This window comes from Balearica regulorum, chromosome 18, assembly GCF_011004875.1.
Source record: "Balearica regulorum gibbericeps isolate bBalReg1 chromosome 18, bBalReg1.pri, whole genome shotgun sequence".
Lineage (NCBI taxonomy): Eukaryota > Metazoa > Chordata > Aves > Gruiformes > Gruidae > Balearica > Balearica regulorum.
The window spans coordinates 12,172,604-12,189,904 of NC_046201.1; the positions used below are offsets into that span (position 1 = coordinate 12,172,604).

Here is a 17,301-nt window from a genome sequence, read left to right on the forward strand (position 1 = left end):
CAGGAGAGCTAACTCCTTTCATGCTCGACTAAACTCTGGAATAGGAAGATAGAGTATGAGCCATTCCTCCAGGAATGCAGAAACATCATGTTAATGAAACTAAACAGGTTTTTTTGGCCTTTACCAGTTTACAGGAGAATTTCAGTAGCAATGTCATTTCTCTTTTCAGATGTGTTTTCAGGGTAGGATGCTTGCATGGGGTACAGGTGCTGTTTAAGGCACAGGAAGTGATTATGACAATTATTGGATAAAACTGAAAAATGAATTTGTGCTGATAAGTAATAGTGTTATCAATTTAAAGAACAGCTGAGAGAGTGTCAGTAAAGATCAGAGAATGCTAGAATGATTTGGGTTGGAAGGGACCTTAAAGCCCATCTATCTCCACCCCCCCTGCCATGGGCAGGGACACCCTCCACTAGCCCAGGTTGCCCAAAGCCCCATCCAACCTGGCCTTGAACACTGCCAGGGAGCCAGGGGTAGCCAGAGCTTCTCTGGGCAACCTGTGCCAGGGCCTCACCACCCTCACAGGGAAGAATTTCTTCCTGAGATTCATCTCAATCTCCCCTCCTTCAGCTTAAGGCCATTCCCCTTGTCCTGTCACTACATCTCTTTGTAAACAGCCCCTCTTCAGCTTTCCTGTAGCCCCTTTAGGGAGTGGAAGGTGTTGTAAGGTCTCCCTGGAGCCTTCTCTTCTGCAGGCTGAACAACCCCAACTCTCTCAGCCTGTCTCCATAGACCTGTATTTATCGGTATGGTAATTTTGAGACATGATAGAACTGGGATGGATATCTAGAATGGCAGAGCATCAATTCCTCTTAATGAAAGAACGGGAAGGCATGACCTGTGAGGAGCGGCTGAGGACTTCGCACTTGTCTCCTTTGGAGAGAAGGGGGCTGAAAGGGCAATCTCATTGTGCTTTGCAACTCCCTGAGGACGGGACGTGGAGAGGGAGGTGCTAAGCTCTTCTCCCTGGGATCCAGGGTCAGGACACCTGGAAATGGTTCAAAGCTGCACCAGGGGAGGTTCAGACTAGATATTAGGAAGGATTTCTTTACCAAGGAGTGGTCAAACACTGGAACAGGCTTCCTAGAGAGGTGGTCAATGCCTCACCCTGTCAGTGTTTAAAAGGCATTTGGACCATGCCCTTAATAACATGCTTTAAGCTTTGGTCAACCCTGAAGTGGTCAGGCACTAGATTATTGTTGTAGGTCCCCCCCAACTGGGACTATTCTGTTCTATTTTTGCGTTTACACAGCAAGAAGTAATGTGTTTCAGTTCTGCTCTGTGGTGACTCCGAGCGCCAGCTTCAGCCCAGCTACCCATGGCACTGCTCTGCTGCTGCGCAGGGATGAGTGCGAGGAACAGCCCAGGAAACGGGCATGTCCCTCGTCGTTTTGCTGCTGGTAGAGCAGGGCACGTGGGGTAGGCGAGTGGGATCTCCCCCTTCAGCTAGGGGGAACAAGGGAGTGAATGTTGGAGTAGCCCTGTTACGAAAGCTGGGGTCTTCTGGACTGCTGATCAAGCCCTCTGCTAAAAGTCTTTGGTCAAGAGTTGGAGCAGAACTTGACCTTTAAGTAACTTTGTAGTAGTCATACATATAATCTCTCATGAGAGACTTTGAAACGTTTTTACTGCCTTACTAACTTTTGCGTATATTTGCAGCTTCTAGAAGAGAAGAACATTCTTGCAGAGCAGCTACAGGCTGAGACGGAGCTCTTTGCAGAAGCTGAGGAGATGAGGGCTCGCTTGGCTGCCAAAAAACAAGAGTTGGAAGAAATTCTCCATGATTTGGAGTCCAGGGTTGAGGAAGAAGAGGAAAGAAACCAAATATTGCAGAATGAGAAAAAGAAAATGCAGGGCCACATTCAGGTATGCCTCTTGGTAACTGGAAAAGCATGTGAACAGGACAGTTGGGGATGGGAAAGCTCCCTCAGCATCTGTGTGGCACAGAGGAATTTAGCTCCTTAGCACCATGTGTGGAATAGAATCAATTTGAATTTTTTTTTCTTTTCTCTTCCTGTCTTCAGCATGTTTAGCTGCTTGTGGTCTCCAGGCATAGGAAGGTGAGGAAAGGGAAAGTCAGTGCCCTGTGGGTAGCTATAGTGTGGGCAGGAGGAGTGTTAAAGCTAGCGAGCACTTTTGAAGGGGGAGGAACTGGGAACGACTGCATGGGGCTTACCTGCTTTCTTATAGAAACAAAGCCTGGTGGGATGATGTCACTCACAAGAGAAATGTTCCTTTTTGACTGAAATCCAGTGAATATCATGAAGAATATTTCTCCTTTGACTTTTTTGAAACTAAGACAACTTCATCTCCCCCAAGTTACTTGGGGTTTTTTTTGTGAAAATCAGATGATTTAGATGCTTCCTTTTGAATACACAGAGACCTTGAAAAAGGGAATACTTGAGAACTTAGCTGTCTTTCAAAATATTCAAGGTACTTGAAGGGGAAATAAACCCTACATCTTGGAGCTCTTGATGCCTTTTATTAAATGTCCATTAATGCATGGCTGAGTGAGTATCTGATTTAAAACTGTGAATGAATAGAAGCACAATACGTTATTACTTTTCTAGTTGTATCTAGCTATTTATGCCAATATCTGAACCATTTCAGCTGTAATATTGAGAGCCAGATTCACACTGAAATCAGGAAGTCTGTTTCCTGTGGTGTCTCTTCCCTGACACTTGCACTCTTACACCAGATGCTCCATACGGATGCAGTATGCTAGGAAGTATTTGACATAAAGCCTGATCTGATTTGGTTGTCACAAGTAGATTTTTTTTTTATTTTATTTTATGCTCAGAATTAAGAAGGTGAAAGACTCTGAAGTAGAATTAAGAAGGTGAAAGACTCTGAAGTGAGTGTATGTTTCCTAGGCAGCATATTTCAGCCAAAGCTGAAATACAGTATAAAAAATTCCATGGGTATCACATGGCCCTTAATTTCATTACCAGATCATTGATATAAATGAATCTAACAAAAAGAAAATGCAAAAAAACCCACAAAAACCCAACACGTGGGTAACCTGGAAAATGCACAGATGTGATTGCCTTTCTTCCCAGGACCTGGAGGAACAGCTCGATGAGGAGGAGGGAGCTCGACAGAAGTTGCAGCTTGAAAAAGTGACAGCTGAAGCTAAGATCAAGAAGATGGAGGAAGAGATCCTACTGTTGGAGGACCAAAATTCCAAATTTTTGAAGGTGAGACTGGTATGCACAGTGGAGATTCTGCATGTAAGTAATAATAGTACCAAGCCATAGGTCTCAAAACATTTGAGACTGCTGTTATGTTATCTATAGAGTTTGTGCCTGAGGACTTGTGGGGTTTGAACAGGTTGAAGCTGAGACATTTAGAGCTTTCAAACTGACCTTTAAAAGGGAGGTATTTGCCATACATTCTTTCCAATTGTATGAGTCTTCCAAATCTACGCTAAACACTGTTTCCAGCTTAGATACCTACTGTTGCTCTTTGCAAACGGATTTCCAAAAGTGCATAGCAAATGCTGTCCTAAACCCAGGCCTTCAGTGTGTTAAATTCCAAGTCTTGCTTTCTTAGAAAACAAATGTTCTGATGAATACTGACAGGTCAATCATTTGAAATAAAATCTGTATTATATATGCTGTATGAGACCTCTCTATGGATTTTGTATATTCAGTTATTTGTGCTGCTTAGACTCTTCAAACTGTGTTTTAGAAGTTATTCTTTCTCCCCTCTCCTAACTAGGAGAAGAAGCTGATGGAGGATCGAATTGCTGAATGTACTTCTCAGCTGGCTGAAGAAGAAGAAAAGGCCAAAAACTTGGCCAAACTCAAGAACAAGCAGGAAATGATGATCACCGATTTGGAAGGTTTGTTCTTACTACCTTTGCCTTTTAACAGCTCTTGACATCATACTAAAAGGAATGGATCGGTCACTACAATGTGTGCAGTATCTGGTCCAATCTGCTAAGTGTAGCCTTATATGTCGATGCCTTAAGAGCTGTTATTTTTATCTAAATCTTGAAAGAAATTTGTGTTGCTTGCAAAGCTTTTTGTATTTGGCTGCTCAGTCTTTCTCATGTTTGACTTGTTAGTTTTTCATTTTTGAGAATCCATTACATCTACAGACGCACTCAGAAATTCATGTTGTTGCACGCATCCCTTAGTAACAAGGTAAAACTCGGGAGGTCTCTCGAGAGGTTCCTACACTTTTCTATAATAACACATTGGAACAATATATTTCTGGAAGAATGTTAGTAGGCATTCGTTAGGCTTCTAATATTTTTTTAATAAGAAAATATGAATTGTTTTGCTTTAATGCTTTGTTTATCTAAAATGGTTCAATTTCCGTGGCCATTTATTTCTGATTGTTGAGCCTGTGACAGCACAGGCAAAACAGCTAGCCCTATATGTAACCTTTGTGGATTTTATGGTTTGTTTTTTAAATTACTTATGGCCGTAAATAGCTATTGTGTAACATTATTAAACTGCCAAGTCAAAGTTGCAAAATATAAGGCAAAGTTTCTCTCTGTGACCTAATTTGGAAACAGTTTTATCACTTACTGTGTTATGACCTGTCTTGCTACATATTTTTAAACTGATGTGCTTATGGAAGAATACCAAAAGTGAATCTTGTCTGTATAGGAAGGTATCGAACTAATAGGGATAGTAGGTGATCAATGTACCTTTTCTTTAAAAATCATGTTCAGAGACCTTAAGATAAGTAAGCTTTACTCCCTAGAAAATAATGCTTGAGTAGTTGTGTGCTTAAATCAAGGCTAGTATTTCTGAAGATACTTGACAGATGTGTTTGGTTATGGTACCATTCCAAGACTGATGACCTTAGAAATGGAAATTAAAGCTTAAATATAAAGCATGTAATTTCTTGGCTAGTAAACACAGTAAAATGATATTTACTCTTGGAGATGATTCAAGAAGCTGTTAAGGTGTCTCAGCTAGGGTCTTGGCACTGCTAGGCACTGAAATTTGGGGGGGGGAAATCTTAATTCAGTTTACTATGAACTTTCTCAATTACAAAATTGGGTCTTATGACACTGTTCTAACTGTCACTCACCAGAAATATATTATAAAAACAGAGGGGAAAGTGCTATTTTTTGAATGAGGAACTGGCTAGAGAAAAAAGTGTGACTTCAGGTTGTCTGGAAAATCCCAGATAGTCCTGGGTGGCACTAAGAGATGCTTCTTGAAATCGGCTCCCTTTCCATGTAGAAGATGATGTCCTGATCCCATAGTAGGTGTAGGAAGGGTGTGAGACAAATCTCTGCACTGAGGACCTGCAAAGTATTGAACAAGTCTAATAACTTACATTTATGCTAATACATTTAGAATTGTGCTAATACTATGCTAAGCAAAACCTTCCTGAGACTTAAATATATCACATACATGGTCATTAGCTAACTGTAAGCAATGCAACCAGGAACTATCTTAATCAGACAACAGGCAGATCACCTAAATGTATTTTATTGTTATGGCACTGATAACTGGATGATTTTCACAAAGAAATACCTTAGGGCAGGAGTATCTTGGCAACTTAAATAAATTACTGCAAGCTATCAGGGTTGCAGGGTCTTGCTAAGTATTAATGGGATGTGAGTTAGTGGCACAGATACTTGCAAAAATGGTTTATCCAAGTTTTCTTTAAGCTATACTATTTTCCAGTAGACCTTCTGGAACCTAGCCTAGCCCTTCCAAAGCTATGCAAGCTATCATTTTTTCCAGTCCGTAGTTGTTCTTCATTTTTTAATCCTGATGTCTGTGATCACCTGGCCTAGCAGCTCAAACTGCCCTTCTGTTAGAGCCCATTCCTTATTTTCTATCAAGATGAGGTTATGTTTCTGTTCCCTTACTTCAAACTTTTTTTTTCTCCAGTCATTAACTTTTTCTTGACTTTCTATCTAAATTGAGTTTCTACTTTGCTGTTTTGTCAGAAAGAGTTGACACAGCATATTTTAAACTTCCTACCTTTCTTGCCACCTCATTGCCCTGCTCCTGAACCTTCTGAGGATGACAAGAGAAAAAATTGCTTATAAATAGAATTCTTTGCTTCCTTAGAGCGTTTGAAAAAGGAGGAGAAGACCCGTCAAGAATTAGAAAAAGCTAAAAGAAAACTTGATGGTGAGACAACAGACCTACAGGACCAAATAGCTGAGCTGCAAGCCCAGATTGAAGAACTGAAGATCCAGCTGGCCAAGAAAGAGGAAGAACTGCAGGCTGCTCTTGCTAGGTGAGAGCATGATGGGGCTTATGACTACAGAAGCATGGTAGAAACCTACCTTCCCAAACAGAATTTCAGCTGACTGCAAACTTCTCAGACCTGGGAACGTTAAAGCAGAAGCCAGTTGACGTTTGTACTAGAGCATCTCTAGAAACCTGCATGTTGTGCGTAGGCATGGCAAAAAAAGGAATTCAGTAATTTATCAGCATCCTTGCTCTACAAGATCCAAAAATAATGTTTCACTGCAGTATAACAGCATTTGGGCTCTGGAAGCTTTTTTAGTCTCCCAGTGTTCATCCTCAGGAGGGAAAAAACATGTAATTCTGAGCATGCCTTCTTAAAGGTCAAAGTATTTGATAACGTATGTGCTACTCAATCACTGAAAGATTTGTGTGGTAGTCTTGCATCCCCGTGTTATAAACTAAACACTAGTATTTTTTGAGTAATGATCCATAATTTGCAGGAAGAGAGAATTCTATAGACAGGGTGTATTTTTGGAACAGTGAGATCTACAAAACTGCGATACTTGGAAGTAAACTTGAAAGCTTGATCATTCTAGTATTGCATCTGTAGTACCTGGGACACTGCTTCTTAGGATCTTGAGAACAGCAGTGCAGTAGTGGGTTTCTATCTATGAAGTTTTAGAAGGTGTATTTTATTCTAGTGGGAAAGTTGAGTTATCATTTGTGCACATAATTTAAATAACACTAGACTGTTATGAGAATAGATCTGAAGCTATGAATTATCATTAACTGTTGTGCCTCTGTTTAACAGAGGTGATGAAGAAGCAGTTCAGAAAAACAATGCACTGAAAGTGATAAGAGAGTTGCAGGCTCAAATCGCAGAACTCCAGGAGGATCTTGAATCTGAGAAGGCATCACGCAACAAGGCAGAAAAGCAGAAAAGAGATTTAAGTGAAGAGTTGGAGGCTTTGAAAACTGAACTTGAAGATACTTTGGATACCACTGCAGCGCAGCAAGAGCTGAGGTAGGATCATGTGTCTGTGTAAGAAGGCACCTTTAAAATTCGTCTTTAATTTACAAAAGACTAAAATGTTGATTTTTTGATAACCTTTGCTGCTTCCTCTAGGACAAAGCGAGAGCAGGAGGTGGCTGAACTGAAGAAAGCAATTGAAGAGGAAACCAAAAACCATGAAGCACAGATCCAGGAAATCAGGCAGAGGCATGCTACTGCCCTGGAAGAGCTTTCTGAACAACTTGAACAGGCCAAAAGGGTGAGGAAAAAAAATGGATTACAGAAATATGTTACTTATAAAAAGTCCTGGAGCATAAAAACATAAGTGGTGTGGTCCCTTCCACCGATATCTGCAGATCTAAATTGTCCTCTATACATGCGTAACAATTGCAATTCAGTCAAGTATATCCTGCTGGTTTGACTGCATTGCAACTATTAGACAGTCTTGGCCTCTGTCTGAAAAATGTTCATTAGACTTGGAAACGGTGCACCTAGAGATAAATTCATGTAGTACTTGTGTGGGAATTCTCCAGCAGGCCATGTGTGTGTTTGGTGAAAAGCAGCTCTATGCATGAGCGAACTGCAGAATGCTTTCAAATAAGGTAATTGTAATATCGGCCCTCACAAATAACGAACTGTGAGTACAGATAGTGTAAAAGTTCTTCTAGCCACTCTAACTTCACGGATGTACTGTGACCTCCAGAGCCAGGTATCTGTGGCGTACGTTGGCAATTTGCGCAGCCGTATTGTGTTCTCTCCAGAGCAGGCAGGAGGAGGCATATCTGGATAGCATGCTTCCTACTAGTGTAGCTTGAGTGTCATCTTGAAAAGTAGAATTATGCCAATGCTGCTAGAAAAAAAAGTTATCTTTAGTTTGAGAAATTATAGTTCTGGTCATTCACAAATGTATGTGTGGACAGTTCATATACTGTAATAATATATTTGTATGTGCAGAATACTTCACAAGATTCCTTAGGTCAAAACAGTAAGTGAGAAACATAGTAGTTAAAGCTGGTGGAAATTACAGTTTTATTCACCTGAAGATCTTATGCACGTCTTCTGCTCCTTATTCATTAACTATTCTCAAGAAGAGCATGAAAAGATGGAAAAATACCCTGCAATCTTAAACAAAGGTCCTGTAATCAGATGATGTCAGTTCTGGTGATATAGTAAGAATGGCGCTTAAACATCCCTTATGCCAATTATTACTTTTTTAAAAAGGTTTTTGACAAATGTCAGTGCAGTGGTGAAAAGTGCTTTGTTATGCACTTCCAGGCTGCTACGCCTACTAAAATTAGGGCAGCTTTAGTTGATATCTTTCCTTTTATTTCTGTGAGATGAGCCATGCTGATCTGTTAATGGGCACATTCTTTCCTACTTACAGTGCTACTCAGTCATTTTACAGCACTAAAATCCCAGATCTTGCTGAATTCATAGAAGTATCTTCTGGTCCTCTCCATTACCTGTGATATCTGAGAGTGGAGTAACTTACATTAACTTTAGTCTTTGCCTAACATACACAGAATGTTACATGGCAGCATTTTAAACACTTCCTACTTACAACTTGCTGAGCACTTGTTTTATCTTTGAACTTGTAAACCTGATTTGCTGGACTGAATACTTTTAGCAGAAAACCTTACTGATATGTAACAAAGTGTTGAATTTCTTTCCTTTTTTTTTTTTCCTAGTTCAAAGCAAATCTTGAAAAAAACAAGCAAGGCCTAGAGTCGGACAACAAGGAGTTAGCCTGTGAAGTGAAGGTACTGCAGCAGGTCAAGGCAGAATCTGAACATAAGAGGAAGAAGCTTGATGCTCAGGTACAAGAGCTAACTGCTAAGGTCACAGAAGGAGAAAGACTGCGGGTGGAACTGGCAGAGAAAGCTAACAAGCTGCAGGTAAGTCTCTATGGAAGTTCTAAACTGCCGAAAAATGCACAAGAAAGGAAGTCTTAACCATATGCAGAAATGGCTAGAAGAAATTACTTTCAAAGATGGAGCTAAGTCTGGAGTTGATGTGGGAGGTGATCTCAGTCATGCACTCATGTACTTGAGGGGCCTTGAAGTGGTGACATGCCTCAGGTGGAGACAGCTGGACAGCTGTGACATTAATCCTGAATTTTTTGGTCTATGAGAATTACAGTGGCTTCTAAGTACATGGCTTCCTATCCTGGAGACCAAATCCCGTAGGAGGCTCTGCTAACAGCTGGCCTACAGGTTTTTGGCTTGGGTATGGAATTGAGTAGATTGGACTGAGCTCATTTGTAGGTGTGAGCAAAAATGTACTGATTGATGATGGCCACACGTTTCCTTTTGTGCTTCAAAGCTGGGAGCTTGACAGATAGGGATTGCAAGTAAAGGTCTGTTCTTCTAGGAAAAGAGAAAACGGACAAAATGCAGTCAGAGCTGGCTTTTAAACCACAGCAATGAGTACTTTAGGTAAATCAAGCTAAAGTGCTTCAAAAAGGGAAGGGCCCAGTTCTTTTTAGGGGAAGCTTTCAGGTGGCCTCTCACTGTATTTACAAACAGCATAGGCTAAACCAGCAGGAATTGGCACCTGGCAGTAACCTTTTCTCTTGCAGTGATGCTTTAAACCCAACTGCTATCCTGATAATCCCTGAATGAACAGTCCTGTAAAATATATGGTCCTGTAATTAAAAATAGCATTTAAGTACAAATGCAGATATTGGAATGACATGCTTTGCAAAATAGCATACCTAACTCTTGTTATCTTAAGGGTATAAGTTCAAGATTGACATTCAACTTCAAGTTTCTAGCCAAACTTCAGTATTTTTAGCTTATATCTCTGTACTGGGATCTACTGTTGTCGTGCCATACCTGGAATTTGTTGAGGTTTTGCGTTCTGCGGTTCCAGCCCCCGGTGGGATGTAGGCTTTGTCATGAGTCAGCTGCGTGCTGTTACCTTTAGACCGCTTGCTTTGCAGAACGAGTTGGATAATGTCTCGAGTCTCCTGGAGGAAGCAGAGAAGAAAGGCATTAAGTTTGCCAAGGATGCAGCTAGTTTGGAATCTCAGCTTCAGGATACACAGGTGTGTGTGCAGTGAAGCTTGAACTTTGCACTGAAGCTTTGTTCCTCATTGAAATGCTGACTGTGTAACAGAAAATACATTTTCATTCATGGTTTGGAAAGTCCCTTGGGCAGAAGCTGAATTTCCTACTGAATTCTAGTGGAATGCGATCTATAATGACTGCTCAGCTGCATGTGGAGCCATGTTTTCATTATCTAAGATTCACTATTTGATAAGCTGTAGCCTTCCAATTTTTCTTTTATTTCTTAATCTCTGTGGGAGATAAGTATTAAGTCAAAAAAAACCTTTCCAAGTAGAATGTTAATGTAAATAAGATTCTTGGCGTATATGAAAGGTATGAGGGACAATACCCTGCCTTTTACTGACAGCTTCACTTCTTAAAACTGTCAGTCTTTTGTTTTTGAGTTAAATAACGCAGCTTTATGCATGTATTCATCACTTAAATATACTCTTTTTCCCCCCTGTATAAAAATGCTGATGGTGACTACTTGAATAATGTTAATCACAACTGGAGGCCCGTGAGGAACAGGATGGGAGAGGGGAGATGGTGGTTACACCTCTTAGTAGTTTCCATTATGACAAAAGTTTCCACTGCCAAATGACAGCTATCTTTAAACTGACCTTTATATTCAAGCAATGCAGCAAAACTTGGAAGCATGCTGCCATTGCAGGATTTGGTGCTGTATATTCTTCCCAGGTGGCTTAAAATAGGGACACTATATGCTTGTCTGAAAGAAAAATAAATTTTGAAGGTGACTTCTGTTGTGTTGCTTTAAAGACAGAAAAGTATCATCCAATAACTTCTAGAACAGGCAGTGGCATGGATTCCCTGATTAGAATAGCTTTATAAAGGTTTAAGTGTGTCCAAAATGAATGAGTAGTGCCTTTTTGAAAACGCACATTACAGATATCTTCATAAGCATATCCTTGTACAAAAATGCTGTGAGAGAAATAATCAAACCTGAAACTCCATCTAGAATAATAGAAGGTGGTAGTCCAAGGCCACAGCTAACACACTATGAACCAAACTGAACTTTGAATGTGCCTGTTTGGAACAGGAGCTGCTTCAGGAAGAAACACGCCAGAAACTCAACCTGAGCAGTAGGATTAGGCAGCTGGAGGAGGAGAAGAACAACCTGCAAGAGCAGCAGGAAGAGGAAGAGGAGGCCAGAAAGAACTTGGAGAAACAGATGCTCGCCTTGCAGTCACAGGTAAGCTGTGTAAGAGGCAGGGCTTCGTAAGGCCTACACATTGCAGGTGAGATGAATTGATGTCCCAAACCTCTCGGGGAAAAATGTCATATAATTAGCATGTGTGTTAGACCCAATTTCAGAATAAAATTTCCTGAGGTCTTTCTCCATTAAATCATAGAATCATAGAATGGTTTGGGTTGGAAGGGACCTTAAAGATCATCTAGTTCCAACCCCCCTGCTGCGGGCAGGGACACCCTCCACTAGACCACGTTGCCCAAAGCCTCATCCAGCCTGGTCTTAAACACTTCCAGGGATGGAGCATCCACAACCTCTCTGGGCAACCTGTGCCAGTACCTCACCACTCTAACAGTAAAGAATTTCTTTCTAACATCTAATCTCAATCGACCCTCCTGCAGCTTAAACCCATTACCCCTTGTCCTGTCACTACACTCCCTGATAAACAGCCCCTCTCCAGCTTTCCTGTAGGCCCCTTCAGGTACTGGTAAGCTGCAATTAGATCTCCCCAGAGCCGTCTCCTCTCCAGGCTGAACAATCCCAACTCTCTCAGCCTGTCCTCATAGCAGAGGTGCTCCAGCCCTCCGATCAGCTTTGTGGCCTCCTCTGGACTCGCTCCAACAGCCCAATGTCTCTCCTGTACTGGGGCCCCCAGAGCTGGACACAGTACTGCAGGTGGGGTCTCACCAGAGCAGAGTAGAGGGGCGGGATCCCCTTCCTCGACCTGCTGGTCACACCTCTTTGGATGCAGCCCAGGACATGGCTGGCTTTCTGGGCTGCAAGCGCACACTGCTGGCTCATGTTGAGCTTCTCATCCACCAACACCCCCAAGTCCTTCTCCTCAGGGCTGCTTTCAATCCATTCCTTGCCCAGCCTATAGTTGTGCTTGGGACTGCACCGACCCACGTGCAGGACCTTGCACTTGGCCTTGTTGAACTTCATGCAGTTTGCACGGGCCCACCTCTCCAGCCTGTCAAGGTCCCTCTGGATGGCATCCCTTCCCTCCAGCGTGTCGACCACACCACACGGCTCGGTGTCGTCAGCAAACTTGCTGAGGGTGCACTCGATCCCACTGTCCATGTCGCTGTCAAAGATGTTGAACAGCGCCGGTCCCAGTACCGACCATTATCATTGCAATAATGATTGGTACAACTAACTGCAATGGGCAGGACTTCCCCCTGCTTAGTATCCTGCTCGTTCACAATTTTTGTGTTACTTTAGCTAGCAATAACATCTATTTCTAGTTTTGTATTTTGGACCTGATGCCTTTCTTCTTGTGATGCACAAAGGAACATTATTTTCTTTTATTAAATTTCAGTTGGCTGATGCTAAGAAAAAGGTAGATGATGACTTGGGAACCATTGAAGGCTTGGAGGAAAATAAGAAGAAACTATTGAAGGACATGGAGTCCTTAAGCCAGCGCCTGGAGGAGAAGGCAATGGCTTATGACAAACTGGAAAAGACAAAGAATCGCCTGCAGCAAGAGCTGGATGACTTGATGGTAGATCTAGATCATCAGCGCCAGATTGTTTCAAACTTGGAGAAAAAGCAGAAGAAGTTTGATCAGGTAGTCTAGTTTCCTGTCATCTTGCTGCTTTCTATGATTTTTCAAATGACATCTTGTTTATATTGGTACTGCATAAATGAGCCTTGTATGAAGAGGGATCTGGCTAGAGTACTGTGATTATTTGTAAATCTTTTGTGAGCAGTTGGCCTTTGTTAAGAGTGACTTGTCCTTATAATTTCAGTGAGCTAAATGCCAGCTTTGAGTCTTGTTAGATTGAGTAATAAGCTCTTTATATACAAAAAGGAAATTACATGGGAAGAATAACTTGAGAGTATTATTGTAAACCCTCAAGATAGGCTAAGAAAGTATGAGAAGACTGAAAGATGAAAATAATATAAAGCTTAATTTTTATTAGTAGCTTGCCTTCCTCATCTCATCCCAGAGTAGCTGTAGCTGTTTCCTTACTAGTACTTTGATCAAGATGGCGAGACTAGACAGCTTCTGAAGGCCAATTAAACTTAGAGCATTAACCACTTCATTGACTAAAACACCTGAGGCAGGAAGGACCTGATGATAGAAACTTATGAGATGTATTAATTATTTCTTATGTTCAGATGCTGGCAGAAGAAAAGAACATTTCTGCCAGATATGCAGAGGAAAGAGATCGTGCTGAAGCAGAAGCAAGGGAGAAGGAAACCAAAGCACTGTCTCTGGCTCGGGCTTTGGAAGAAGCCCTGGAAGCTAAGGAGGAATTTGAAAGACAGAACAAACAGTTGCGTGCAGATATGGAAGACTTAATGAGCTCTAAAGATGATGTGGGCAAAAATGTAAGTATGTTTCCACACCCTGTTTCGCTATATACTGCATGGGGAATAACACAGGAAAACTCCCTGGCTGGAGAAGTGTATTTGACACAAACCCAGAACTTTTTGAAGCTGATTTATAACTCAAAATTCTGGAGGAATTAATGCTTAGAATAAGGGGGTGGTCTTTATTAACATGAAGCTTCTTCAAAAGGAGAGCGTGAAGTTGCTCGCCAAATGACTAATGGCACCTGGCTAGATTTAAGAGCTTGTCTCACTCCTACATTACACAGCTCATCTCTCCAGCCATCTGTGTAGATGTTTGTTGGGTTCTCTGGTACAGACTCAGAGATGCTTCTCTGACTTTTCTGGTTCATTGTCCAATTCAGGGCATCACCGAATGTCATGTACTGAGTTAATATAGTGTCTTATTTTGCTGCTGTTAATTGCTGATGTTGAGATGCCTGAAAGAGAGGGTCTGATTAATGGTTGTGGCTTAGGTCCATGAACTGGAGAAGTCAAAAAGAACTTTAGAGCAACAGGTTGAAGAGATGAGGACTCAGCTGGAGGAACTGGAAGATGAACTGCAGGCCACAGAAGATGCTAAGCTTCGTTTGGAGGTGAACATGCAAGCTATGAAAGCCCAATTTGAGAGGGATCTGCAAGCCAGAGATGAACAGAATGAAGAGAAAAAGAGGATGCTGGTTAAACAAGTATGTCTATTTTTTTGCTGTACTTCATAATGACAGGGGTGTGAAGATCTTTTGCCAAAGCTCTGTGGCTTCAGTGATAACTTGCTACCAGAAAAATAAAAAGATCCCATCCTATAGAAATCCCAAGCACTGGTTTTTACAAACAATACAATAAGTCTTGTTGAGGCCCAGACACTGACAATTTTCATGTTAGTCTGCTACTGAGGATCCTCCAAGAACACTTAACACGTGAGCAGAAGTTTGGCTATTGCTGTGTATTTCAAGGACAGGCGTATGTTGCTCGGACTTTGAAGCCCATCTTACTTAACGTACAGGAACAAATCCATAGATGCCGAGATGGACTGTAATTAAGTGAACAGTTTCCTAATTGAAAATTGTGGCAAAGGTTCCAGATTTGCTAGAGTTGAGAATTCTAGTAACACAAAGCAGATCAGAAGAGACTCAAGAAATGCCTGTGAAATTTCATGCTTGTAAAAGATTATGGTTCTAAATTAACACTAAGCTTTGAGGAGAAAACACACACTATTTCTAGATTTATCACAAGAAAACAAAAAGGTACAATTACGGAGAATCACCAATACAGAGTTCCCTTAGAAATAAACATGGCCTGGAGAGCTTTTGTAGTTCACTGCAATGCAAAGTTGCTATTATCTTGCACTGGACAAGAGCTCTTGACCTACCATGAGGAGGGAGGCTGGCTTCAAACCCAAATACATTCTTTCATGTTGGTAACCTGTGGCATTTCTGGCTCAGTTTTATTTTTACCTAAGTTTGACTTAGTTCTTGTTGACTTGCTGCTTAGATGCTGTTCTGTTTAGTTTTGAAAAAGTTGTTGGCATGTAAATGCTAGTAGCACAGCTGTTACAAAGGGAATTATTTCATTTTTTTTCTTGAGAAAATGAGGCGATTCTACTTCTTATTTTCCTGTTATTGGTTCAATTAGAATTAGCGACATCTGCCCTAGCGTGACACCTAAATGTGGATAGATGTGCGGGGCAGGAAGCTGCCCACCAAGTAGCTGAACAGATGAAATGGAAATGCTGCAGAAGCAGAGTTATTGTCTTTGGTTTCTTTTTTTGTCAGTTTGGAGATCTCTGCTTCCAGTTTGTGGATTTGTTTTTACCGTCTGCAGTGTCTTCCCATGTAGCTTACAGTCTGTAGTTTTTTCCAATTGAGTAATGTTAATTCTGCTCCGCAAAGGCCTTTTGGATTCACCGACCGTTTTGTCAGGATTTTGTGGTTGCTCCATTCCTGGAACTGAGCCTGATAAACACCTCGATTTCACAGGTGCGAGAGCTGGAGGCAGAACTGGAAGATGAGCGCAAACAGAGGGCTCTTGCTGTGGCAGCCAAGAAGAAAATGGAGATGGATCTGAAAGACCTGGAAGGTCAGATAGAAGCTGCAAACAAGGCTCGAGATGAAGCAATCAAACAGCTACGTAAGCTCCAGGTAGGCACAGCTAATAACTGAGCTGCTTCTCTCCTGCCGACAGTCTGTCAAGGTGTTGCTTTTCATTAAATACATTGGTAGCTTGAAGGCAAAAGACTTGTGTTCAGTAGTCATCTTTTCCTCTATTTCAACGCTTTGCATTAGGACTTAAAGTCTTGCTTTTTAGGCTGCGTTATTAAAATATATGGCTATTTGTATCTTTGAATTTACTGATTTGATCTGAGCTCTTGCTGGCTGCTGCTTCTTCATGTTGTTGAACTTTTTAAGGTCTTTTCAGCCAAAACCGCTCCAGAAAAAAAGAAGTAAATTTTAGTTGCTTTTAAAAAGCTCCAAGGTGCCCATTCTTTGTAGTTTGGCAAGAAAAAAAAACAGTTCTTGTGTCAAGGATTTATTTCCCATTGCCAGAAAAATATTCAACATTTGGTACAGTTCAGTCTTGCCAAAAATTTCAGTGCCACGGCCCAAAGCTGCAGGAGTACGAGGCAAGACCGCATAAAGCATGTGGCACATCAAATTGCCTTACTGCCCTGTCTGCTTTATTCTTTGGCAATCCTACTTCAAGTCAAACTTGTGCAGATCTAAGATCTCGGTCTGTGCTAACAGTGTTTCCTAAGGGAAGCAGAAGCGTGTACGAAATGGTGCGTTGTTACTTCCGCAGAGAATAGCTTCTTACCTTCCATACTTGTAATAAGTTTTGGGTTTAGTCAATTTAAGTAAATTTTTGCAAGTCTTTCCAAGAGCTTTACATCTCCATAAGTTTCATGATAAATGTAATTGAGCAGCTCTTTATTAGAGTTTTTTCCTACAAGAAATATGAGATAAATTAGGTGAAATCTTATGATGTGATATTTCTGACAAGGAATTGAATGATGGAAAGGTGAGAAAATGAAGTTTTACTATGAAAATAAGAACTGAAAATGCATTTAAGTGGAACGAAGCCACTTTGGGAGGAAGGCCTTACCTCTGAAGGGCCAAAATGCTTCAGAGCTACTAATAAATCTCATGATTGTCCTAATGCAGCATGGCTTTTTCTTTCCCCTGCTTTCCAACTGCAGGCTCAAATGAAAGACTACCAGCGGGAGCTGGAAGAAGCTCGTGCATCCAGAGACGAGATCTTTGCGCAGTCCAAAGAGAGTGAAAAGAAGCTCAAAGGTCTCGAAGCAGAAATACTCCAGCTCCAAGAGGTAAGATTGAAATCCAAGAAATTTTGTTTTTCTTGCTGGAGTGAGGTGAAGAATGGAGAGTAAAAAGCAATCTAGTGAGTTGAACCAAGAAATGGGAGCCAGGAGAACTTTCTCTTCCCCTTGCCCCAGCTCATTGGTGAACTTCTTACAGCTTTGTAGGAATCATTCCTGTAGTCCGGGCTTCGTTTCTCTGCCTGCGTAGC

At 41.4% G+C, this 17,301-nt stretch overlaps 1 protein-coding gene across 2 annotated transcripts in view; it reads left to right on the forward strand.

Moving 5' to 3' along the window:
* MYH10 (myosin heavy chain 10) overlaps positions 1-17,301 on the forward strand; it is a 103,535-nt gene that overhangs the window by 80,447 nt on the left and 5,787 nt on the right. For both annotated transcript variants that reach the window (XM_075771053.1, XM_075771052.1), the window contains 14 exons: positions 1,663-1,869; positions 3,063-3,200; positions 3,724-3,847; positions 6,051-6,222; positions 6,988-7,200; positions 7,303-7,447; positions 8,877-9,083; positions 10,130-10,234; positions 11,293-11,445; positions 12,761-13,009; positions 13,564-13,776; positions 14,253-14,465; positions 15,753-15,914; positions 16,970-17,098. In XM_075771053.1, coding sequence (XP_075627168.1) covers positions 1,663-1,869; positions 3,063-3,200; positions 3,724-3,847; positions 6,051-6,222; positions 6,988-7,200; positions 7,303-7,447; positions 8,877-9,083; positions 10,130-10,234; positions 11,293-11,445; positions 12,761-13,009; positions 13,564-13,776; positions 14,253-14,465; positions 15,753-15,914; positions 16,970-17,098 — 2,430 coding nt within the window. The remainder of the gene's footprint in view (positions 1-1,662; positions 1,870-3,062; positions 3,201-3,723; positions 3,848-6,050; positions 6,223-6,987; positions 7,201-7,302; positions 7,448-8,876; positions 9,084-10,129; positions 10,235-11,292; positions 11,446-12,760; positions 13,010-13,563; positions 13,777-14,252; positions 14,466-15,752; positions 15,915-16,969; positions 17,099-17,301) is intronic.